Source organism: Cucurbita pepo, chromosome 13 (genome assembly GCF_057944985.1).
Source record: "Cucurbita pepo subsp. pepo isolate OVF chromosome 13, ASM5794498v1, whole genome shotgun sequence".
Classification (NCBI taxonomy): Eukaryota; Viridiplantae; Streptophyta; class Magnoliopsida; order Cucurbitales; family Cucurbitaceae; genus Cucurbita; species Cucurbita pepo.
The window spans coordinates 15,774,119-15,796,116 of NC_141810.1; the positions used below are offsets into that span (position 1 = coordinate 15,774,119).

The 21,998-nt window shown below is 38.0% G+C and overlaps 5 protein-coding genes and 2 non-coding genes across 10 annotated transcripts; all 7 read left to right on the top strand.

Moving 5' to 3' along the window:
- Positions 1-2,108: 2,108 nt before the first annotated feature.
- LOC111808285 (rop guanine nucleotide exchange factor 5) lies at positions 2,109-5,103 on the top strand. The gene is made up of 7 exons (XM_023694179.2): positions 2,109-2,692; positions 2,783-2,899; positions 2,986-3,140; positions 3,560-3,634; positions 3,710-4,000; positions 4,069-4,425; positions 4,488-5,103. Exons 1-7 carry the CDS (start codon positions 2,431-2,433, stop codon positions 4,989-4,991), a joined length of 1,761 nt encoding a protein of 586 aa, XP_023549947.2. The 5' UTR covers positions 2,109-2,430; the 3' UTR covers positions 4,992-5,103.
- A 97-nt stretch (positions 5,104-5,200) lies between these two features.
- Positions 5,201-5,272, top strand: TRNAD-GUC (transfer RNA aspartic acid (anticodon GUC)). Its single transcript has one exon. It is a non-coding gene; the product is annotated as a tRNA-Asp (tRNA).
- Positions 5,273-5,413: 141 nt separating this feature from the next.
- LOC111808207 (ras-related protein Rab2BV) lies at positions 5,414-7,157 on the top strand. Of its 2 annotated transcripts, XM_023694052.2 has the most exons (3): positions 5,414-5,614; positions 5,798-5,998; positions 6,480-7,157. In XM_023694052.2, the coding sequence occupies exons 2-3, from the start codon at positions 5,834-5,836 to the stop codon at positions 6,963-6,965; spliced, it is 651 nt and encodes a 216-aa protein (XP_023549820.1). In that variant the 5' UTR covers positions 5,414-5,614; positions 5,798-5,833; the 3' UTR covers positions 6,966-7,157. The 2 variants fall into 2 exon arrangements, with proteins under 2 accessions (XP_023549820.1, XP_023549819.1); XM_023694051.2 differs by lacking the exon at positions 5,414-5,614 and having other exon boundaries at positions 5,621-5,998.
- Positions 7,158-7,564: 407 nt separating this feature from the next.
- LOC111808840 (serine/threonine-protein phosphatase PP1 isozyme 4) lies at positions 7,565-10,784 on the top strand. Its single transcript, XM_023695041.2, has 4 exons — positions 7,565-7,946; positions 8,829-9,388; positions 9,490-9,717; positions 10,390-10,784. The coding sequence occupies exons 1-3, from the start codon at positions 7,745-7,747 to the stop codon at positions 9,679-9,681; spliced, it is 954 nt and encodes a 317-aa protein (XP_023550809.1). The 5' UTR covers positions 7,565-7,744; the 3' UTR covers positions 9,682-9,717; positions 10,390-10,784.
- Positions 10,785-11,666: 882 nt separating this feature from the next.
- Positions 11,667-14,658, top strand: LOC111808423 (GRF1-interacting factor 2). Of its 2 annotated transcripts, none has more exons than XM_087116963.1 (5): positions 11,667-11,916; positions 12,336-12,447; positions 13,208-13,284; positions 13,743-13,827; positions 13,910-14,658. In XM_087116963.1, exons 2-5 carry the CDS (start codon positions 12,370-12,372, stop codon positions 14,321-14,323), a joined length of 654 nt encoding a protein of 217 aa, XP_086973089.1. In that variant the 5' UTR covers positions 11,667-11,916; positions 12,336-12,369; the 3' UTR covers positions 14,324-14,658. The 2 variants fall into 2 exon arrangements, with proteins under 2 accessions (XP_086973089.1, XP_023550145.2); XM_023694377.2 differs by having other exon boundaries at positions 12,340-12,447.
- An 848-nt stretch (positions 14,659-15,506) lies between these two features.
- On the top strand, positions 15,507-21,132 carry LOC111808863 (protein NEDD1). Of its 2 annotated transcripts, XM_023695077.2 has the most exons (11): positions 15,507-15,649; positions 15,820-15,994; positions 16,320-16,432; positions 16,637-16,897; positions 16,998-17,102; positions 17,735-17,800; positions 17,946-18,167; positions 18,524-19,072; positions 19,740-20,369; positions 20,528-20,704; positions 20,798-21,132. In XM_023695077.2, the coding sequence occupies exons 2-11, from the start codon at positions 15,829-15,831 to the stop codon at positions 20,909-20,911; spliced, it is 2,403 nt and encodes an 800-aa protein (XP_023550845.2). In that variant the 5' UTR covers positions 15,507-15,649; positions 15,820-15,828; the 3' UTR covers positions 20,912-21,132. The 2 variants fall into 2 exon arrangements, with proteins under 2 accessions (XP_023550845.2, XP_023550844.2); XM_023695076.2 differs by having other exon boundaries at positions 15,515-15,994.
- A 733-nt stretch (positions 21,133-21,865) lies between these two features.
- On the top strand, positions 21,866-21,939 carry TRNAV-CAC (transfer RNA valine (anticodon CAC)). Its single transcript has one exon. It is a non-coding gene; the product is annotated as a tRNA-Val (tRNA).
- Positions 21,940-21,998: the final 59 nt, after the last annotated feature.

The window sequence follows — 21,998 nt, forward strand, 5'->3', positions numbered from 1 at the left end:
CGGAGTTTGCAAGAGTCGTCTAAGTCACACAATGAATGTGGTACTCAGCGGCCTTGAAACTCAAGAGGTTTTGATGTCACCATACCAGACATTTACAGTAGTTACTTAAATTTCTTTCTATGAACTCTGCACGATGTTGTAATCCCTTCTTTCTCCTCAAATTACACTAAAGAAAACAACATAAATAACGTTGTAGCAACAAGCAGAGACAAGAAATGAACGTGGGAGACGCACAGAAACTTACATTAAACCATTCACCAAGAAATTAATACTAAAGAAAGGCAAAAATCCTTAAACCCTCTGTTTGGAAGCCCTAGAATTGGAAGGATCTCAAAATCCCAATGGATTTGAAATCGTTTCCGGTGTAGAGATGAAGATCAGAGAAAAGAATGAAATCAGTTGGTATGTGTGTACCTGTAGGAAGATCGGAGAGCAGAGAAGCAAATAGCGCTTTGGCTGTGGCCGCGAGCTACGAGCTGCGACCGGATGGAGATTGGAAACATGAAATTTGTAATCTAAAATTTTAGAATTTACTAATCTTATGTAAACATTTTTGTTATAATTATAATATTAATCATAATTTAAATTTTTTATAACGAATTTCCTATTTATCTCTCCTATTTTTTAAACGCTAAATCACCCTAAAATTTATATCACATGACATATTTTTTCCTTATGTTCGGTTGATTTTTTTTTTTTTAATTGAAAATTTGAGAGGATTCTGAGAGTTGACATATTTTTTTTCAAGTCAACTCATTAATCTGAAAATAGAGACGTGAATTGTAGATAAGTATAATTTAAAAAATAAAAAATAAAATCACAAACCAACTTAGCCCAACCCATAATCAAAGTAGTGGGTTGGATTGGGCTGTGAGGGTTATTTTTGTCACCGGCCCTACCAACTTAAAATTTTATATTCAATTCCTATACATTTTTAATAAGTCCACTCAAAAACCCGACCCAACCCAACCCTCATCTACCATCAAAGCCTATGGACTTGAGGCTCAACTCGAACTCATTTCATATCCAACATGGTTTTTATCAACCCACATGTCAGAGAATATGTAAAAACACCATATTATTGGCACTTTATTTGAAATTGTCTCGTGTGCAAATAGTTTCTAGTTCTTTACGAAGTTTTCTCAAACTATGGCCTACATAAGAATTGTTATAATTTTGTTCGACGTATAAATATCAAATTTATAACTTTGAGTTGTACATACCTTAAAAAGAGAGAATTTTTGGGATGGGTTTTTTTATATTTTAGAAACAACATTGTAAGCTCAAAGCTCAAGGTATAGGTAAAGCAAAATTGAAATGCAAATGGAGGGAAATGAAGTAGATTTGATGATGAACTTAGGAAAAAGTAGCCACAAAAGTCTAAGGATTTCCCATCTCAAACGGCTACAAATTTGTATCGGACATCCAAACGAGGCGTTAGTGTGGATCTACACCTCCTTTTTTTTATCCTTTATTAAAACGCTAGAGTTTGGAAAATCAACACATGCACAGACTTCATTTTTTTAAGTTCGTGAAACTCGAGATTAAACTTTACACAAGTTGAATAACGTGAGATCCCATATTAGTTAGAATAGAAACCAAAATATTTCTTATAACGGTACAAAAACTTCTTTCTAATAGACACGTTTTAAAAGTCTGAGTTCTTGCTCATTAGGGAGAAGATCATTAATTTATAAACAAAGAACACCATTTCCATTGAAACCACGAAATGTTATGCTCAAAATGGATAATATCGTATTATTGTAGAGATCAATAACTCATAACATACTTTCCTTTCAAATTAAGAAGTATATGCTTCAACTAATTAGTCGTAAAGAATGGAGGAATAGGCTTTCAAATGAAAGTCATAATTTTTCGAACCCTACAAATCTAAAACAATCAAGACATCGGTACAACGGTATAACATAAAGTCACTGTACCGTTAGTTACATTTCAAAATAAAGCTCACTTTAGTTCTTTTTTACTTTTTGATGAAAGTAATATCTTGAACAATCTTTAAAATTTGTTCATCTATTAAATAATTTTAAAAGAAATTCCATTATTAAACTTGTAAATTTAATCTAAATTATTTTAAAGTACAAACAGCATGAGATGTTCTTCAAATTTGAAGTTTGGATCAGAGGGGGCAGGTGAAACCGGATTCAAAATTCGAAGGGGAGTTGACAAATTTTTTAACGCTATTTCTTTTAAACCTTGGCCTGTTCGTGCCACTCTGGCACTTACCTTTAAAATCAAATTTGGGGAAAGTGAGTGAGCTACAAAATTGAAATCAAAATCTTCTCTCCTCATCTTTCTGATACAAGTGAAGCAAGAAACAGTGAAAAAATGAAGTCTTTCTCAGACCCACTTCACCAATTCTCTTGATCATCTTCTTCCATCTCTATTTTCGTTGCCTTTTGAGCTTCAAAAATGGAAAAAGCTCGAAAATTTGGTTCTAATGGAGCTGGAACAGAGTCGTTCACCGAGTCCAGTGCTGTATCTGGGGAGAGCAGCACAAGCAGGTCCAGCTCCGACAGTTCCGGCGACGACTTGAAGGCTGTGGAGTGTTCTTCACCGCCCCAACTCGGCTGGCCGATTCGCAAGGCTCAGCCTTCCAAAGCTTCCAACTCCAGAGAACAAAACCCCAATTCCAATGGTTCGAAGCTGAACAAAACGGTCCCTAAAGTTTCGGGTTAGTTTGATTTGATCATCTTTCTTGTGCACTCAGCGAAATCATTCCTTGGTATGTTTTGATGGGGGTTTTGTTTGAACTTTTGAACAGAGATGGAGATGATGAAGGAGAGGTTTGCAAAACTGTTGCTTGGAGAAGACATGTCAGGTTCTGGAAAAGGGGTTTCCACTGCTTTAGCCATCTCAAATTCCATTACCAATCTCTGTGGTAAGCTCTCTCTTGCTTTCATTTATGAAATTTTGTGTTCTTCCTGTTTACATGGGTTTTTATTATGTGGTTCGTGCAACTTGAAGCCACCATTTTTGGGCAACTTTGGAGACTTGAACCCTTGCCAACTCAGAAGAAATCAATGTGGAGAAGAGAAATGGAGTGGCTTCTCTGTGTCAGTGGCCACATAGTTGAATTAATTCCCTCTTTCCAAACATTCCCTGATGGAACCAAGCTGGAGGTAATGTTTCTGCTTATTTGGTTAGTAGATGTTGTACTCTTTAAGTTTTCTTTTCAAGGTTTTAAAATGCGTCTATTAGTGAGAGATTTCCACACCGTTATAAGGAAAGTTTTGTTATCCTCTCCAACCAATGTGGGATCTCACAATCCACCACCCTCTTGTTGGCACACCGTTCTGTGTCTGACTCTAATATCATTTATAAGAGCCCAAGTTCACCGCTCGTAGATGTTGTTCTCTTTAAACTTTCCCTTCTAGGTTTTCCCTTAAAGTTTTAAAACTCGTTTATTAGGGAGAGGTTTACACCCTTATAATGAATGTTTTGTTCCCCTCACCCACCATCGTGGGTCCTCCCATTGGTTCATTGGTATCATGAGTTTCTGTTGGCTTGGTGGGAATGATATTCACTGTATCTTCCGTAGGTTATGACTTCCAGGCCAAGATCTGATATCTTCATCAACCTTCCAGCTCTCAGAAAATTGGACAATATGCTGCTTGTAAGATTGGCTTTGTTTTTGCCGCACATTATGCTATTCTATTCCCATTTAGGATAACCTTGGCATTGTTTATAGGAAATTCTAGAGAGTTTTACGGACACCGAGTTTTGGTATGTCGATCAAGGCCTCGTATCATCCGATGGCGATGGATCGTCTTCATTTCGGAAGATAGTTCAGAGGCAGCAGGAGAAGTGGTGGCTTCCAGTGCCCCGAGTCCCGGTGGGCGGTCTCGGTGAAGATTCAAGGAAGCAATTGCATCATACTAGAGATTGTACTAGCCAGATATTGAAAGCTGTAACGGCCATTAACAACATTGCCTTGAATGACATGGAGGTTCCTGAATCTTACTTGGAGACTCTTCCCAAGGTTTGGATGCCATTGTGTAAAACAGCTTACTTTCAAGAATTGCATAATCCTAAAGCTTTTGTTTTCAGAATGGGAGAGCCTGTCTAGGAGATGTTATATATCGGTATATTACGTCGGAGCATTTTTCGTCCGAGTACTTGCTTGACTGCCTCGACTTATCCTCGGATCATGTCGCTCTTGATGTTGCCAACCGTGTCGAGGCTGCTATCTACGTTTGGCGACGTCGAGCTCATTCGAAACCCCAACTCAATCCAACTCGTTCTTCGGCAAGATCATCTTGGGAGATGGTGAAGGACCTAATGATTGATGGTGACAAAAGAGAGTTCTTAGCAGAAAGAGCTGAGGGGTTCTTGCATTCTTTGAAGCAGCGGTTTCCTACTCTAACACAAACTACTTTAGACACTAGCAAGATCCAATTCAACAAGGTAACAACATTCATTCTTCCACTTTGTCAATCATGATCCATTTCTAATCTCCAAGTTTTCAGGATGTTGGAAAGTCCATTCTTGAAAGCTACTCAAGGGTTCTAGAGAGTATAGCATACAACATCATTGCTCGAATCGACGATTTGCTTTACGTCGACGACTTAACTAAGCATTCGGGTAGGCTGACATCGGTCGCCACGGTTAACGTAGTCGGTCACAAGAAGGCTGCTTACTCGGTGCATTTCTCAAGCACTCCATACAAACTCACATCCACTACTCCAAGCTTTTCGCCAGCTCCAATGGTTAGTCCTGCCAAGACTGAGAGACCGCCATTTCTCAACAACAACAATAACAGCAAGCCTCCTCGGCGTGGCTTCGGAGTAAAAAGAGCCTTGACGAACTATCTCGGCGTCGAGACGAAAGCGAAAACTTCCTCAAATTCAATTGAAGGGCCTGCTTCAATTCAGAATATTGTTGTTAATGAAAGTTCAGAACAGAGAAAGAGCTCCTCTGCAGATCAAAATGTTATAACCTGCAGCAAATTACTCGCTGACACGACCAAATAGCCAACCAACAGATAAAACGTGGTTTTCTAGAATTGCTATCATTTGTTCTTCACCAATATAGAGCTCTGTTCTTCAGCTCACAAAAAATATAATATAACATTTGTTTTATATTTATATTTTTATTATTTAATAGTTTTCTCTCGATTTGGAAAATATCTTAAAACTTATAAATTAAATGTAATAATTTTTGTAGTAACGATGATCAAAAAGTCGTTGTAGTATAGTGGTAAGTATTCCCGCCTGTCACGCGGGTGACCCGGGTTCGATCCCCGGCAACGGCGCGAGTTGTTTTTTTATTATTATCTCTTTCAAGGTTTCAATCCGACTTGTCGTTGAAGGGTGAGGTTAGTGTTTTGTCCATTTTGAAGAACGTCATGTCGTTGGTATGAAGACCGATTATTTTAAATAGTGATTTTAAAGTGTGAGCCACAGGAAGGGCCGGCTTCAGTGCCTTTCCCTCCGTTATACGGTTTTGTTTTCATTGATTCAGTAAAATCCCTGGTTTTCTTTTTCGCCATTTTCCTTAAAATTCGCTAATAAAATTTCAAAGAAATTTCAAAAAATTCCTAATCCAATTACCACTCTCCCTTCCCTATCTATCTATTCACCATTTTTTCTTTATGGTTAGTTCTTCATTCCATTTTTATTTTTTGTTTTTCTTCTCTTTTATCGTCTTCAACCCTAACCATTTCTCCATCCCGTTTCTTTTCTCCACAATCAAACCAATTCTCCAAGGCGTTATGCTCAGAAAATGCGATTGCTAATGCGTTTATTTCTTCTGAATCGTTTGTTCTTGGATCTGGCAGGTGTTAGCCTCGGAATTTGATTAGGAGTTTCATCAAATGGCTTACAAGGTGGATCACGAATACGATTATCTCTTCAAGATTGTGTTGATCGGTGATTCTGGCGTTGGAAAGTCCAATATTCTCTCCAGGTTTACGCGGAACGAGTTCTGTTTGGAATCCAAGTCAACAATCGGAGTTGAATTCGCTACGCGGACTTTGCAGGTTGGCTACGCTACCGCCATTTTCTATTCCTTTTTCCCCATTCGAATCGAAGTCATATCCATATCATTATCAAGTATATTGTCCTCATTATAGATCAACGAATTACTTCCTATTGTTGATCGTTACTTAATTAACAACTCGAGAAGTTTGATTCCGACGGATTAGACTCTTAAATCACGAAATTCCGGTTCGATCCCGACGAACTCGAATAAATCAAAGAACGCTGTCATAATTGTATTAACTAGCCTGGATTGAAGACTTTCTCCTCATTTACAAGTTCGAATCTGAACGATGGATGTTGACGCACATTTTTGTTGCCTGGATTTAAACCTAGAGCGTTTAAATTTGAATACAGAAATCAGGTGTAGGGTGGACATGAACAATGGAGGAAGTCGAATGATTTGTTTTCATACTTTTTGAAATTGAAAAGAAATGGAGTCTGTATTCAATTAGATGATTGTTTAGAGTTGGTTTGAAACAGGTAGAGGGGAAGACAGTGAAGGCTCAAATATGGGACACAGCAGGGCAAGAGAGATACCGAGCCATTACGAGTGCTTATTACAGAGGAGCAGTGGGTGCACTTTTGGTATATGATATTACCAAGAGACAAACCTTTGACAATGTCCAAAGATGGCTACGCGAACTGAGAGACCATGCTGATTCCAACATCGTGATCATGATGGCCGGTAACAAGGCCGATCTGAACCATCTCCGGGCAGTTTCAGCCGAAGATGCTCAGGTTTTGGCAGAGAAAGAAGGGCTGTCATTTCTCGAGACCTCAGCCTTGGAGGCCTTGAACGTCGAGAAGGCTTTCCAGACCATTTTGCTCGACATTTACCACATCATTAGCAAAAAAGCTTTGGCCGCTCAGGAGGCCGCTTCCACCCCCGGCCTCCCTCACGGCACCACCATCAACGTCGCTAATATCTCAGGCAACTACAACAAGAGAAGTTGTTGCTCTAATTGATCTAGTGATGACCATTTTGGGGGAAAGAAAACAAAAAAAATCAGTAAAAGAGTCTTTGTTGTATAAGGCACGATGAATAGAGAGGTACCCTTTTCTTTTATAGATGGAAAAGTAACTCAGACTGCTTCTCTTCAGTTTCTATCTGAACTTTCTTCTGTTTGTTTCTGTGGAAAATGAGAGATTTTTGATCCAGGTTGTAGCTTCTTCTATTATTATTATCATCATCTTCATCATCATCCTTCTTTTTAATTCTTTTTGTCTTTATTTTTAAAAAATATTTTTCATTATATATTCTCAATTAATTTTTTTTTAACTTGTTAGTCATGTTCAAAGGGTTGACACTTGACAAGAAACCGTATAAAAATGAAAATGAAAATAAAAATAATTTCTGTATAAAATTTAATAAAAATAGTTTAAATTAGAAGAGACCGCTAAGAGACGGCAGCTGTGTCCTGTGCCGCTCCACCACCACATCGGAGGTAGATATTATTTTAATAATAATAACATTGGACAAAAATAAAATATATTATTTTAATCTCTCGCTTTCCGAGAAAATACTTTTTATTTATATATTTATTTGTTTGAGGAAATTATAGAAAGATAGAAATCGCTAAGAGGCGACCGAGAAAGAAAATAAAAAGAAGGAAAATTTAGAAAGGCGTTTCAAGTTCTTGCTGGTTTTGGGGTTCTTCGATTGCTAGGGTTTTTCTGCACTTCCTTTTTTTTTTTTTTTTCTTTTCTTTTATCTAAGGAAGAGGATCCGAGAATCTTAAACCCTAATGGCCTCGCAAGGACAGGGAAGTATTGACCCCGCTGTACTGGACGACATAATTAGACGGCTCACCGAAGTCCGATCGTCTCGTCCGGGCAAGCAAGTTCAGCTGTCTGAGAATGAGATCAAACAACTTTGTGTTGCTTCCAGAGAGATTTTTATCCAGCAGCCCAATTTGCTCGAGCTTGAAGCCCCTATCAAAATTTGCGGTAAGCTTTTTTGTTGCTTAGCTACAAAAAAATTCCTCTCTTCTTCTTCCTTCGAGTAACTGATAATCGTAATAGGTAGAATTTTTTTTTTTTTTATCTTTGTGATGTTTTAGCTGTTCTTTACTTCCTTAGGTAAAATTTCTGTTCTTCGTTGTCTTCGTTCAGTTTTGTTATTATTATTTTTTAGAGCTGGGGAGCTTGCTATTTGTTTGTTAACTCTGTTTCGAAGCTTGTGCCGGTTTTAGTTTTTAGATAAATGTGAAATGAAAATTTCACTCTCAATCCAAGTTTTAGAAGGAGAACATGAAATTTTTGTTTATTATTTTCTGATGGAACTTTGTGGAATGGCTCAACTTACCAAATTTAGGACAGGCCGTTGGAAAATATATGTATTATGCTTTCTTTCTTAGGCTTCGCGTTCTCTTTATCAAATCTACTTTGATTTTATTTGTTCTTGTTGTAATGTTCTTTCAATTAGCCTGAAGAATTCTTGCCACTTCCACTATTGGGGCTGCAGTCAGACCTTGTGTCTTCTATGTAACAATCTACTCCATGATGTTTTTAACTGCTGAAAAATATACTAGAACTGGTGTTTTGAAATGGCAAACTACCAGTCTCTTTAAAACCTAAATTCAATTGCAGTTACAGTGTTTACTTGCTTGTAATTCCGGTACCGTCTAATTCCTTTTTGTCTCTGTAAGAGAGTATTCGAAGTATTTAACAGAAGATTGTGTTTGATATGATTTCAATACAAGTTCGGCACTCGACTATGGAGCTCCTTGAGCTATGAGTATATATATTAGCTTCGTCTTTCTTGATGTGTTCTTATCACGTTGTTATGGTTTTAGGTCTTCTAATCTTGTGTACTGTTCCAATTTTCAGGTGACATTCATGGGCAGTACAGTGATTTACTAAGGCTTTTTGAGTATGGAGGTTTTCCTCCTAGTGCCAATTATCTGTTTTTAGGAGACTATGTGGACCGTGGCAAGCAAAGCTTAGAAACAATATGTCTCTTGCTTGCCTATAAGATCAAATTCCCTGAGAACTTTTTCCTTTTAAGAGGAAATCATGAATGTGCTTCAATTAATAGGATATATGGGTTTTATGATGAATGTAAGCGACGGTTTAATGTGAGACTCTGGAAGGCGTTTACTGATTGTTTTAACTGTCTTCCCGTGGCTGCTCTTATTGATGACAAAATTTTGTGCATGCATGGTGGTCTCTCCCCCGATCTTACAAATTTGGATCAAATAAGAAGCTTAGGCAGGCCAACACCTATCCCAGACACTGGTTTGTTGTGTGATTTGCTTTGGTCAGATCCTTGTAGAGATGTCAAAGGATGGGGGATGAATGATAGAGGAGTCTCTTACACCTTTGGTCCTGATAAGGTGGAAGAATTTTTATCCAAGCACGATCTGGATCTCGTATGTCGTGCTCATCAGGTGGTTGCTGCTTCTTCTTCCCCTCCCCTTTATGTTGTCATAGTTTGTTCTTGTGACTCATTGCTAATTGGTTCTCATTCTGGTGCAATTTTTTTATTTAGGTTGTGGAGGATGGTTATGAATTTTTTGCCGACAGGCAACTTGTCACAATATTCTCAGCCCCCAACTATTGCGGTGAATTTGATAATGCTGGTGCAATGATGAGTGTCGATGAAAACTTGATGTGCTCTTTCCAGATTCTAAAGCCTGCAGAGAAAAAAGCTAATAAGTTCATGATGACTACAAAAATGTGATGGTTGTAGGTTAATTATTATTAGTCGTCAACCAAGGTCAGCTGATATATTTCACTTTTCTCCTCATAAATGCATTGTTGTGTGCTTTTTCCAAATTGGTTTATAACGTTCTATCTCAGCGATTTCCCACTTCGATTAAAATAACTTTTCTAATTTCTGTTTAATGATCTCATGAATTCCAACAAAATATTGTAATGTATACTGCTTTTGTCTGGTAAGCAAAGTGAATTTTGGATTAAACTGGTATGTTGCAACTAGAAATGATCTTTTTTCCAGTAATGTTTAATACAGAAATGTGGGAAAGCCTGTTAAATTCTAGCCTCATGTTGCTTCACCTGCATCTATCAATTCCCTTGAGCACTGTCCTCCATTTTCTGCCCACCATTTTTTTGCTCTGAATAGAGGAGTGTCTGTTTTACTTAGTGTGGGTGAGAGAGAGAGGGGGAGAATTTTGAACTTTCTTTATCGGTCACGGGAAGTGAGAATTTCTGTCATGCTACTTCCCTAAAGTATTTCTATGAACGGATTACAAGTTTTAAGAGTTTGATGAAACTTGTTTGTGCCTTGAAGATGAGTGAGTGGGTTTGGCCTTGCTGATTATGTATTCGTCCGCATTTTTTGGATTTGGTAAATGGAAACATGAATTGCTCATGATGTGTTAGCTGTTCCTCTGCAATCTGAATTTGATTTAAAGATTAATTGATGCAGGTATTTGACTCATTTTCTCTGGATAAAGTAATTGTAGAAGATTGCAAAGCTTCAACACACTATTGTATCTGTGAAGTGAAGAAGAATGGTGCTGCGTTTTCTTCTTTCTTTTTTTTCTTTTTTGTATTTTGAAGGTGAAGGGGAGTGCGGGGGGAGGTATTCAAAATGGAAAATGAGGAAGAATACTGCACAAAAATGAGTCGATGGGCCAAAAGACAGGCAGAAACTTCTATATTTTCACTGTTGTACTTAATTTGCAGCACGTTTGTAGTGTATAATCGGTTTGACAACACATACATCGACTTCTTCCCACTTTGGGCAACAGATTGGTTCAATCATCTCCTCAAGATTTCAACTTCGCCCAGTTTCCTACTGGAATCAGCGTTGTTCATGAATTCTCTCCATGTCTCTTCCCTTTTTTCTGGAATTATATGGTCCCAAATTTATGATATTGATATATGGGTCTGTCTTTTTGGGTTTTCTGTTTATACCCAACTTGATTTTCTATGCAGAAAGGGATGTGGTTTGTCTGTCATGGTTATAGGTGATGCTGCTGCCAAATTCAATTATTGGCCTCTCTTTCTGCTGTCTGCTTGGCTTTTGATGAACCATTCAGTACGCTGAGATTGATGAAGAAGATGAAACGTGGATCTGTATACTTTTGATCATTGATCGATACTAAGAACATATATCAAAAAGTTGATGGCTTTAGTTTAAAGTTCGAGCTATTCGATAAAGAACGGCTAGTTCTACCTCAGAATAAATATTGACTATATTCGCCTGAGATTTTATTCCCATACAATTAGGTTTTTTTTTTTTTTTTTTCTTTTTTTTAATAAAAAAGAGGGGAAATGGGCCCGGCCCAATCAAAACAGTGCGAGGAAATCAAATCTAGTCGTCGGTCGAGTTTGGTGAAACAAGAAACGACAAAAGGGAAAGGCAGAACACGTTTTTTTTTAATTTTTTATTAAATTTATAATTTAACGTTCTTGTCCTGTCTGTCCTGACTTTTTCTCACATTTTAAGGATATTATATCGTAAAATTATTTTAAGATTTAAATCACTTAATTATGATATTGGTTCTTATATATAGTTTTTCCATATAATTGTTTATATATTTTAATAAAATAAACATTATCTATAAGCATGCATTATATTTTCTTTTTTCTTTATCTTCTTACATATATTTTGTTCTTCTCCGTACGCATTTTAAAATGGTTTTTAACCATCACCACTTCCATTTTTTCTAAACCCTATTTCACGTTCAGCCACCCCCTTCCTCCCATTATCAGCCCCGTACCCGCCCCCCCCACACCATCTCTGCAGCTGCCGCCGCGCTGCCCTCTCAGCTCCCGAACTCTCAGCCTTCCCACGAAATCGAAGCCGCCCATCCCTTTCATACTCTCTCGATTAGGAACGATCAGAGCTGTCTTTCTTCATTTTTTCTTTTTGTCGGAAACAGTGGTTCAGCCTCTAACCCACGCCGTTGGTGAGATCGCGCCGCCGCTGCTCATTCAGATCCTCAAGGTTTTATTTTTTTTGTTTTTATTTTGTTTTGTTGGGTTATGTTGGTCTGTTCTCTTTACTCACGGGGAAGGAAATGAATAACATTTTTTTTTTTTTTTTTGTTGATTTCTTCTTTCGACTAGTGTTCACCTAGTCTAAATGAAAACATATAACTAAGAGGAAAAACAAGATTGAATCAATGAATAAAAAAGGAACAAAACATATCATTCTTGTCACAAAATAGAAAGCTAATGAGTTTTGAGTTTGATTGAACTATCTATGCTTATGAACTAACTTAGGGGCAGAATTAGAAACATGTTTCGATTTATTCAGGGGTTCCAAACAGGGGGTTAAACCTCAGAAACCTATATTAACGTAATACGTTCTTTTTCTTCTTGCTTTTGAATCTCTTCTGACTTGGGAATTCTCTTTTCTAAGAGGTAGGGCTAAGGTTTACATTTAGGAAAGCCAAAGATGCAGCAACCACCGCAAATGATGCCCATGATGCCTTCATTCCCCCCCACCAATATCACCACCGAACAGATTCAAAAGGTCCCATTTCCTCTTCCTTCTTTACTTCCTACTTAAACGCCCACTTTTGCGCATATGGTATTGTAGTGATTGCTCGATGGTGTGTTTGATTTTATGGAACTTTGTTTATGGCCCTGGTTGTGATAGTGAAAGACTAATGCTTTTGTTCTTCATAAGTTAATAGATTCAATTTGATTGGCTCCTTTAATGACTAGAGGTTTGCAGATGGAAAGAACCTAATAACGCAGGCATCGTAATGTAATGGAGATCATTATTTATTTATTTTAAACTCTTTCCAATGACTTCCTGAATCATAGGAAGGAAACATACGTTGGTACTCTCGTTATTCTTTTTTACAAGCTTGTATCTTCATCTCTTGTTAGTTAGGGGTCAGGTCACTAGGTTACTATTCTTGGTTACTTGAAATGTTCTATAATGAATTGATTTGTTTAATTAAGCATTAGAAATTACAAGTAAAATTCTGTTGGAAACATGGTTCCGGCCTATGTTTAGTTGTAGTGCTGGACTGCTAGTTACAAATTTAATATTGAGCTGGGAGATCCTGTGCTTTGTGATTCAAGAGCTTTTCTTGACATTTGCTTTCCTCTGTTATATAAGGTTTGAACTCTGTTTTCTTTCTTGGATCTCTGGATATTTGAAGTCATGGTGTTTATCGAAATGAACTAATATGAATTTAGATTTAATTTAATGTTACATAATTGATTCTTGTCAAGACGTTTGAGATAAAGTTATCAATAATAATAGTTTCTACCACGTGCAGTATCTTGATGAAAACAAAAAGTTGATATTGGCCATACTGGACAACCAAAATCTGGGGAAACTAGCTGAATGTGCTCAGTAAGTTACCTATCTCCGAACATTGTTGTGTGTGGCGTTGATTCTTGAAATGATTCATCGCAAATTTGGTGCATTGATTTTATGTAATTGCCTGTGGTTCATCGCAAAGTAAGGTTGATGTATCTTGGAGCTTAGAAGCTGGAGGTGTCTATGGGTGCAGGTTTTCTTTTTATATGCGCCTGTAAATCTTGCTACTAAGTCTGCGTTTTATAGTTAGGGATCCAGATCTAATATGCATTTCTGATCTTAAAATCAGGTAGGCACTTCATAATTGATACAAGGTAGTATTTCTATGCACTTGTGTGATTTTATGGACTGCGCATGTGTTTCACCTCCTAAAACTATTTGTCATATGTGGCTCTCAATTTTCCCAATAGGATGCATGTTACTTGAGTTTGATTCCAACCCTTATAGTGTACATAAGTTTGTACTCGACTTAATGCGATTCATTTGATTAGGTACCAAGCTCAACTTCAGAAGAATTTGATGTATTTAGCTGCAATTGCTGATGCCCAGCCACAGGCACCCGCTATGCCTCCACAGGTTGGTTATTAACTAGGCCTCTGTTTCTGCTAATTTCATGACGTGTTATAGTCTTTCTACTTACCTATGTTAGAATGGTCAGATGGCCCCACATCCTGCCATGCAGCAAGGGGGTTATTATATGCAGCACCCTCAGGCAGCTATGATGGCACAGCAATCAGGACTTTTCCCTCCAAAAGTCCCATTGCAGTTTGGCAACCCCCATCAGTTACAAGATCAGCAGCAGCAACTACACCAACAACACCAGCAAGCAATGCAAGGGCAAATGGGACTAAGACCTATTGGTGGAGCTAACAATGGCATGCATCACCCACATCATACTGAGGGTACCCTTGGAGGTGCTAGTGCTGGTGGCCCTGCTCGAAGTTCAGGGCAAACCGATGGTCGTGGAGGTGGCAAGCAGGACTCCGCTGATGTGGGAGGTACAGGTGCTGATGGTCAGGGGAACTCAGCTGGTGGTCGGGGCGGTGGTGGTGATGGGGAGGAAGCTAAGTAATGCAGCCTTGTGACTGCTTCCACATCCACGTGTGGCTGTTTATAGTAGGTGCTTCGTACGATAGAACTTCCATGCTTTGGTGATATTAGTAGATCGAGTAAAGAACCCAAAGTTGTTGATTGTTTTAGTTTAAGCAGAATATCTAGGTACACGTTGTGTATGTGTTGTAAGAGTCTTGATATGCATTTACATTCCATGCTTGGCAATAGAAGGGAGACGAGGTAGTGGTAGACTGGTCTGGACCAGTAGTTTCACTTTTATCTCATTTTGTAAACAACTTGCGAAAGATCAGTAGGATTAGTTATAATATAATTCTACTGAAAGGTTTTCAAGCAGTCGGTTCTGAAAGTTTTCCTACAATGTTGCATCTGTATTATGAAAACTGTTTACACAAACCCGAAGCTTTCCTCTTCATTTCATAATGCTTACAGGTTGCAGATCCACAGCTATGGTAGAGAACCTTTCATGATAGAAAAAATGGAAGGTTGATGAATTCAGTTGCAAAGTTTAAGATAGAGTCCTGTATGCGAATACCTTTGATCAAGCCTGCTAAACAGTTCTAACATCAATGTCTCTACTTCGTTAGTTTCAGACAAACTCTTCCCGACTAATTCTCAAGTAGCACAGGGGGAAGTAGAACAGATTCCAATTCAATACCACATGAACTGTTTCAATTCATACAACATGATACTCAAAGCCCACCGTGACCAACGTCCTCATGGCACAACACCCAATGTCGAACTCTTATATTATTTGTAATGACCTAAGCCCTCCGTTAGCAGATACTGTAATTGATGTGAGATTTCATATCATTCCCTTGGGGAGGATATTGTAATTGATGTGAGATTTCATATCATTCCCTTGGGGAGGACCTAGCGTCCTCATTGGCACACCAACCAATATTAGAATATGATACTATTTGTAACACCTTAAGTCCCCGGTTCTGAAACCAGATATTATCCACTTAAGTTTTAGTTTGTTAAATATAAATTTAAAACGGGTATGTTATGAAGAGGTTTCTAGGCCCTTATAAAAAAAAATTCGTTTCCTTCTCTAAACGACCTCAAGTATATGTGTAATTAATAAGACATGAATTACATGTCAAGTAGGAAAAAAAAGAATAAAAAATAAAAAATAAAAGAAGTTTTGTATTAGAATGGCGCCATTTAATAGTCGAGCATTTAAATTTGCATCCCTCTCTCTCTCTCTTCCCGGCGTCTCCTGGTAGGGTTTCTCCTTCGCGAGAAGGGCAAAAAGAGGGGAAAACAATAATAAAAAAGGAATGGGAAAAAGGGTTTCAGTCCAGTGAAAAAGATAAACAACCATGTGAGAATCCTCTTCCATTTCGCCTTTCCGTTCTTCTTCATATTCTCTATCCCCTTCCCTCCCGAGAATAGTAATTTCCGACTTCTTCTATATTCTTGGTAATTTTTTTTTTGGGTAATCGAGGGGTTGGTGGCTCCTCTGCATTCTGTTCCAAAAGCTTCGTTTTGCAGAGACCAGTCATGAATTCGGGGGATCCATCAATGGCATTACTGGCTGCAAGTGCTGGAGATACTGTTAAACTTTTTGATGTCTCTGTTCATTCCAACGATCTGGGCGATCCGTGCACTTTGAGCTACACTCCTTCGCCGGGTTATCAAGTCAATTCAGTGAAGTGGAATCATACCAGTGAGTCGCTTAGATTCTTCCTCTCCCACTCGAATCACCCCGTATTGGATTTTTGTCTTTAGAGTTTCTTGGTGCGAGGACTTGGTCTAATTTCCAACATTTCCTGTATCCCAATCACTTTTCTTGAGTTATGCAGTTGCGTTTTTATAGAAATGGAAGTTTTGTTTTTTGTTTTCGTATGAATTGAAGTTTTTAGGACCTCAGTGAGTTGTGGACCGTTGCTTTTGTTAGCATTTTAGATTTTGATTTTTATATATTTTAATATTTTAGCATCGAGATGGAGGTTCTGTTTTCTCTCGATTCAACTGGGTTTTAATTTTTGTAGATTTGGTTGTGGCAAGTGCCGGAGACGATAAAAAGATCTCCTTGTGGCGTAAGAATGGTCAGAGCATGGGGACCATTCCAATTGCTGGTAATGACAGTGGAGATAACATAGAGGTCAGTTGCTTGTTCAATTCAGTAATACCTTATTTCGCTTCCTTTCTTTTTTATTTGGATATTTGGAGCTCAAGGAAAACGGTTTAATAATTTGTTTCTGAACATAACACCCGTTAATGCTGTACAAATTTGTTTTATCTTCCAATGATGTATGGCGAGTGATGTTTAATTGTTTACTTTCTGCATGGATAAACTTTTCTTCAGGAATCTATATTTTCTATAAGTTTCAGCAGCAAGGTATCCAGGTACATGTGTACTGGAGGGAGTGGTCATGTTGTTAGAATATGGGATTTGCAGAGAAAACGATGTATAAAATGGTTGAGAGGACACACCAATACTATAACAGGTGCTATGTACAATTGCAAAGATGAGCACCTTGCTTCAATCAGTCTTAGTGGGGATCTTATACTTCACAATCTTGCATCTGGTGCAAGGGCTACTGAACTTAAAGACCCTAATGAACAGGTTGTCGAAGTTATTGCATCCTGGTTAATATTTAAGATTATAAGAGTTTGATGATCTGATTTTCCAATTAATTGTTTTTTCTGATGGCTCTTAAGACCAGGTATTGAGGGTGCTTGACTATTCTCGTATTAGCAGACACCTTTTGGTGACTGCAGGTGATGATGGAACTGTACATCTATGGGATACAACTGGACGCAACCCTAAGGTTTGGCTCGACTATCTTGTTGTAGCAATAGCATGGCTTGTTACTTACCCTTAAGTGTAAACAAACTGATTTGGAGGACATTTCATGTTTTAAGACATTTGAACTACCTTAGTTTCCGCTGTAAGCCTTCAATAGTGATGGATATATTCCATTTGATTTATGGTTTCTATTGCTATCAGTTGGGAATTTTTTCCTGGAGATCTTTAAACCTACCTGTTCAACTCCTGAATAGATCAGGGGGACAAAAATGAAATTTCCATTGCCTTGATTTTTTTTTTTTTGGGTGTGGCAAGACTATTTGTCATTTAAATTACCAGATTGTGGCCGACGTTTGTTAATGGATAACTACTCAGTATTTTTGAAATCTTCCATTCAGTACTTGGAAGTATGAAGGACCTTTTAAAACCATCTACTTGCCTTCTGGTACTAAATAGAAATTCTGTTTAAATGTTCCAACCATAATCCATTGCCTTAATTTAATGTGGCCCGCCTCACTTTATTTCACTATTTTCCGGTGTTGACATGTTATAATATGGACTTAATATTTCATTCTGTTCTTTATGTTTCACAGTAGCCTTTATTTCGTAAGTTAAGTTGGAATAATGGAGTTGCATATTTCTGCTTTTGTTTAGGTTTCTTGGCAGAAACAACATTCTGCACCAACTGCTGGTATTGGCTTCTCACCATCTAATGATAAGGTCTCATTCGTATTCATGATTGATCAGTGATACCTTGCTCAAGTATATTTTAGAATTTTATTGACAAGTGGAAGCAAAAAACTTCTTAGGGTCAGAGGTTTGTCCATACGAGTAAAATCATTCAAATTATTTCTTCTTATTACAGACTCTTGCTAGTGTTGGAATGGATAAGAAATTGTATTCTTACGACTCAGGATCAAGGAGACCATCTTCTTTCATTGCTTATGAGGCACCCTTCTCATCAATGGCTTTCAGAGATGATGGTTTGATACTTGCTGCTGGAACAAGCAATGGACGTGTTGTTTTCTATGATGTCCGTGGGAAACCAGAGCCTTACATTGTTCTTCGTGCTTTTAGTAGTTCAGAGGTATTCCTTCAGTGTTTTACAGAATTCTTGTCTGCTCCCAAAGTTGGTGCCTCTCTGCTGGATTTTTTTTTTTTACTCTTATGCTACATTGCGGGCTGTAGGTTCATGAATCATAAATTTTGTTCATCAATTTCAAATTTTTTTTTTTTTTCCCATCATTGGATTTTTTTTTCTTTCTTTTTATCTGTGCAACACGTATGATGTTAGGAGAAATTGGAAATAGCCGTTGAAATGATTTTCGTTTGTTCGTTAGCTTATTAAGTTCAAACCACTCTAGCCCAATCTCATTATCACTATCATTTGTAAGCAGTATTGATTGCATGCTAGGTTTACTAATTATTTGCAGTACAATCCAGGCAGTTACAAGTTTATCATGGCAGAGGTTAAAACCTGTAATTGTAAATGAAGGCAATTGCACTGCTGAGGTTGCTCTTTTGGGAGGTGCCATTGAAGACTCAATTCTCATGCCTGACCCACTTCCTTCTGTGACTACATCAACCATTCCTATGTCTACTACAATATCCAGTTCTCGGAATCCTGGCCGTTCAGGTCCAACTTTTGAAGCTTCACTGGCCGAAACTTCCAGCACATTCACAACGGCAGAGGAAACACCACATCGTAGCCATTTGTGGCCATTGGGAAGCTTAGCCAGATTACATGCTCCTCGCTCCAGTTACAACTTCAAGGATGATATGGAGGTTTTTTCTCCTCTTGTGGATGTTCAGCCAATCACACCGTCACTAGATAAGCTGTGGGATGATCAAAATGGACTGAAGAAGGACCATCCATTTGACAAGAAACCTCTATCTATGTTGTTTCCTTCATCAAATAGGAGGTTCTCTTCTATTGAGGATGGGGCAGGTGATCATCCAATATTTCATTGGAAATCTTCATCATCCAAACAGGTGTTCCTATTCTCCTAGCTGCATGTTGTTTTTCATATCTAAGAAAAGAAAGATCTTTCTATGCAAGATGCACTTGTACTGTGCCATAATCACTGCCCATTGTGCTTGGTCATACTCAGAATTCTAGATCACCTTTCAGCAATCTCTGTTGCTTTATAGCTCGGAGATATGGAGGCTAGACATTCATAGTGCTGATTGTTAAGATACAACCTTAGGTTCTGGTATCATATTTACTCACGAAGTGATAGAAATTATGTTATATAGATTTCTTGATCACACATTCATCTCTATGGTGGTAGACCAAATGCTCAAGACAAAATTAACAGAAGAGCTACATGTTATAATAGATTTAAACCAATTGATAATTGTTTCCTAAGAAGCAAGGATACTTTAGTTCGCGTAATGTGCCCTTGATCAACATGTATTAGCCACTCCAACCCTTTTTAACACGATATAATGTTGTGTTAAAAACTAGTTGTACAATGTGAATATGATGATACTTGTTAGCCGCATATTGAGAAGTACGTGTTTATTCTTCACATATGAGGTTAATGATTTCAGGCTCTTTTGATTGAACAAATAAATTCTGGCGAGAGCTTTCCTTCGGGGTCAGTTGCACAGCATGAGAAATGGTGATTTTAATCACTTATACTTGATTTTTTGGCAGGACGATTCTCGGTCTTCTTCAGGACCGTTGGGCTCTTCTCCTACTTCTACCCTAAATTCTAAGAGTGAAGACTCATCTATTACTCCTCCAGAAGCTTGGGGTGGTGAGAAATTATCTGATAAATTTGCCCAACTGAGGCAGCCGATGACTTTACCGTCACGTTTTGGGATGTTGGCTTCAAGCTCAAGCTCAAGTAGTCAGACATCAAGTTCATTGATTTCTGGATTACAAGATCCCTCCTCATCAGTTAGCCAAAGCAGCATCACTTCCTTGACTAATTTGAATTTCAGCTACCCAAATTTGCGCACAAAGGAGGTAACCTCGCAGGAGGTTTCACTGTCAATTCCTGAACACTTATCTACTACTGCTGCATCTTTGTCTCTTGGTACCAGAGGAACCGTTGGACTGAGCAACCCAGATTCACCGTGGAACACAACTATGACCCTGCCTCGTAGATTTTCTACATATGCAGAGAGGTTAAGCACTACTTCATCTTTCAGTGACGGGCTTCCAGTGGGCTCACCGAAAACAAAGAAAATGGGTTCAGAGACTAGGGAAGAGGTTTTGAATAACTTATCTAAATTTGATACATTATCTGTCGCGGAGTCGGGAATTCTTCCAGCAATGAACGTATGAATACTCTTCCGAATTAAATATTTTTATATGTTGTGTTTGACTTGGACTTCTTATTCTATGCACTAGTTCCTGTGCTTTTTAATCATTCTTGCATGAAGTGTTGTCTACTTGAAATGGAAAATGATGGTCCCTGATGTTACTATTTGTGGCAGGGAGGATCGTTGCAACCACAAAAGGCATTGCAGCCAGATGCTCAACAAGGAAATTCGTTTACACTTCAGCTTTTTCAACGGACTTTGGAAGAAACTCTCGACTCCTTTCAGAGATCCATACATGACGACATGAGGAACCTTCATATAGAGATTCTGAGACAATTTCATATGCAGGAGGTACTTTATTCATGTACCACCATACCAGACACAGGGTTTTCCTTTTGATAGTGTTTTGTCTCATTTATTTCATATCCCGAAATCTTTGCACAGATAGAAATGTCTAGTGTGACGAGTTCCATTTTGGAAAATCAAGCTGAGCTGATAAAAGAGGTGAAGTCTCTAAGGAAAGAAAACCAGCAGCTTCGAGATTTGCTTGGATCCTAGGAGTTTTACATGTTTACAGTTGGGATTTGTCTTTGTTTCAGCGTGCATTTGGCCATTTTGTTGCTCTCCGCGCAGGTGAATGTTTTTTTTTTCTTTTCTTTTTGTTGCTTTTTTTTTGAACGTGTACAGAAATATGATTTTCAGCTCAGCCAAAGGAATATTGTATCTCTTAGCCTTATATAATCACTAAGTGTATTCATTTAGCAGAGATACTAGATGCATTTCTGTGAGGTTTTTGGGTGCAGTTCCAAGTTTCCTTTTTAGCATCCCCGTCCAGTCCACTCCACTGAAATATGAAAACTTGCTAATAGATGTGTGTAATGTAACTCATTTGAGCATTCTCATAGAGAGTATAATCATACCCTGAATATGTCATCTTAACTGCTGAGTTGTAGGCTTCTTTTGATATCATCTTGTTGAAGAAGTTCACAGTTTTACTGACAATATTTGGACTTCCACTCTTCTTCGCTAGGATTTTTGGTTTGATTTCTCAATAACATCAGAATTTCATTTCGAAGTGGACCATGGATGTGGACTTGGTTAGTGTATGGAGTAGGTTTGAACCTCCGTCTTGAAGAGAAAAAATGCATGCCAATTGCTAAGCTAAGATCATAATGTCATAGATTTCTCATAGCTAACTTATAAATCATTACATGGCTCGCCCAAAGGAGGATGAAAACAGATCTTCAGCACTTGATATAAACGGTATGTAAGCTTTTGACAAAAAAAAAAAAAAAAAAAAAAGGTAAAAAAGGTTAATCCCAGTTGATGAGACATTTATTTGTTTATTGGTTTGTAAATGAAAAGGGAGAAACTCACAGGAAATTACAAAAATACTTTTCCAATGGAAAAGAGCACATGCTATTTACATTATTATCTAAAATAAAAATATAATATAAAGGTCAAGCAAGAATTAATATTTGATAAACACACTGCATAAGACGTCATCAACGTGTCTGGGTGGTGTAGTTGGTTATCACGCTAGTCTCACACACTAGAGGTCCCCGGTTCGAACCCGGGCTCAGACATTTTTTGATTTCGTAATTTAGTTTGGAGCATATGAATTTAATGTACTGGCATTAACTTG

What these genes read in the sequence shown, in the direction of transcription:
- LOC111808840 (XM_023695041.2), top strand. Translation starts at nt 7,745, where the DNA reads ATGGCCTCGCAAGGACAGGGAAGTATTGACCCCGCTGTACTGGACGAC. An exon ending in AGCCCCTATCAAAATTTGCG is followed by an intron (nt 7,947 to 8,828) that starts GTAAGCTTTTTT and finishes TCCAATTTTCAG; the next exon opens with GTGACATTCATGGGCAGTAC. An exon ending in TCGTATGTCGTGCTCATCAG is followed by an intron (nt 9,389 to 9,489) that starts GTGGTTGCTGCT and finishes TTTTTTATTTAG; the next exon opens with GTTGTGGAGGATGGTTATGA.
- LOC111808285 (XM_023694179.2), top strand. Translation starts at nt 2,431, where the DNA reads ATGGAAAAAGCTCGAAAATTTGGTTCTAATGGAGCTGGAACAGAGTCG. An exon ending in CTGATGGAACCAAGCTGGAG is followed by an intron (nt 3,141 to 3,559) that starts GTAATGTTTCTG and finishes TATCTTCCGTAG; the next exon opens with GTTATGACTTCCAGGCCAAG. An exon ending in GCAAGATCCAATTCAACAAG is followed by an intron (nt 4,426 to 4,487) that starts GTAACAACATTC and finishes CCAAGTTTTCAG; the next exon opens with GATGTTGGAAAGTCCATTCT.
- LOC111808207 (XM_023694052.2), top strand. Translation starts at nt 5,834, where the DNA reads ATGGCTTACAAGGTGGATCACGAATACGATTATCTCTTCAAGATTGTG. An exon ending in TCGCTACGCGGACTTTGCAG is followed by an intron (nt 5,999 to 6,479) that starts GTTGGCTACGCT and finishes GGTTTGAAACAG; the next exon opens with GTAGAGGGGAAGACAGTGAA.
- LOC111808423 (XM_087116963.1), top strand. Translation starts at nt 12,370, where the DNA reads ATGCAGCAACCACCGCAAATGATGCCCATGATGCCTTCATTCCCCCCC. An exon ending in AAACTAGCTGAATGTGCTCA is followed by an intron (nt 13,285 to 13,742) that starts GTAAGTTACCTA and finishes TCATTTGATTAG; the next exon opens with GTACCAAGCTCAACTTCAGA. An exon ending in CACCCGCTATGCCTCCACAG is followed by an intron (nt 13,828 to 13,909) that starts GTTGGTTATTAA and finishes TAGAATGGTCAG; the next exon opens with ATGGCCCCACATCCTGCCAT.
- LOC111808863 (XM_023695077.2), top strand. Translation starts at nt 15,829, where the DNA reads ATGAATTCGGGGGATCCATCAATGGCATTACTGGCTGCAAGTGCTGGA. An exon ending in CAACTGGACGCAACCCTAAG is followed by an intron (nt 17,103 to 17,734) that starts GTTTGGCTCGAC and finishes GCTTTTGTTTAG; the next exon opens with GTTTCTTGGCAGAAACAACA. An exon ending in GACAATTTCATATGCAGGAG is followed by an intron (nt 20,705 to 20,797) that starts GTACTTTATTCA and finishes ATCTTTGCACAG; the next exon opens with ATAGAAATGTCTAGTGTGAC.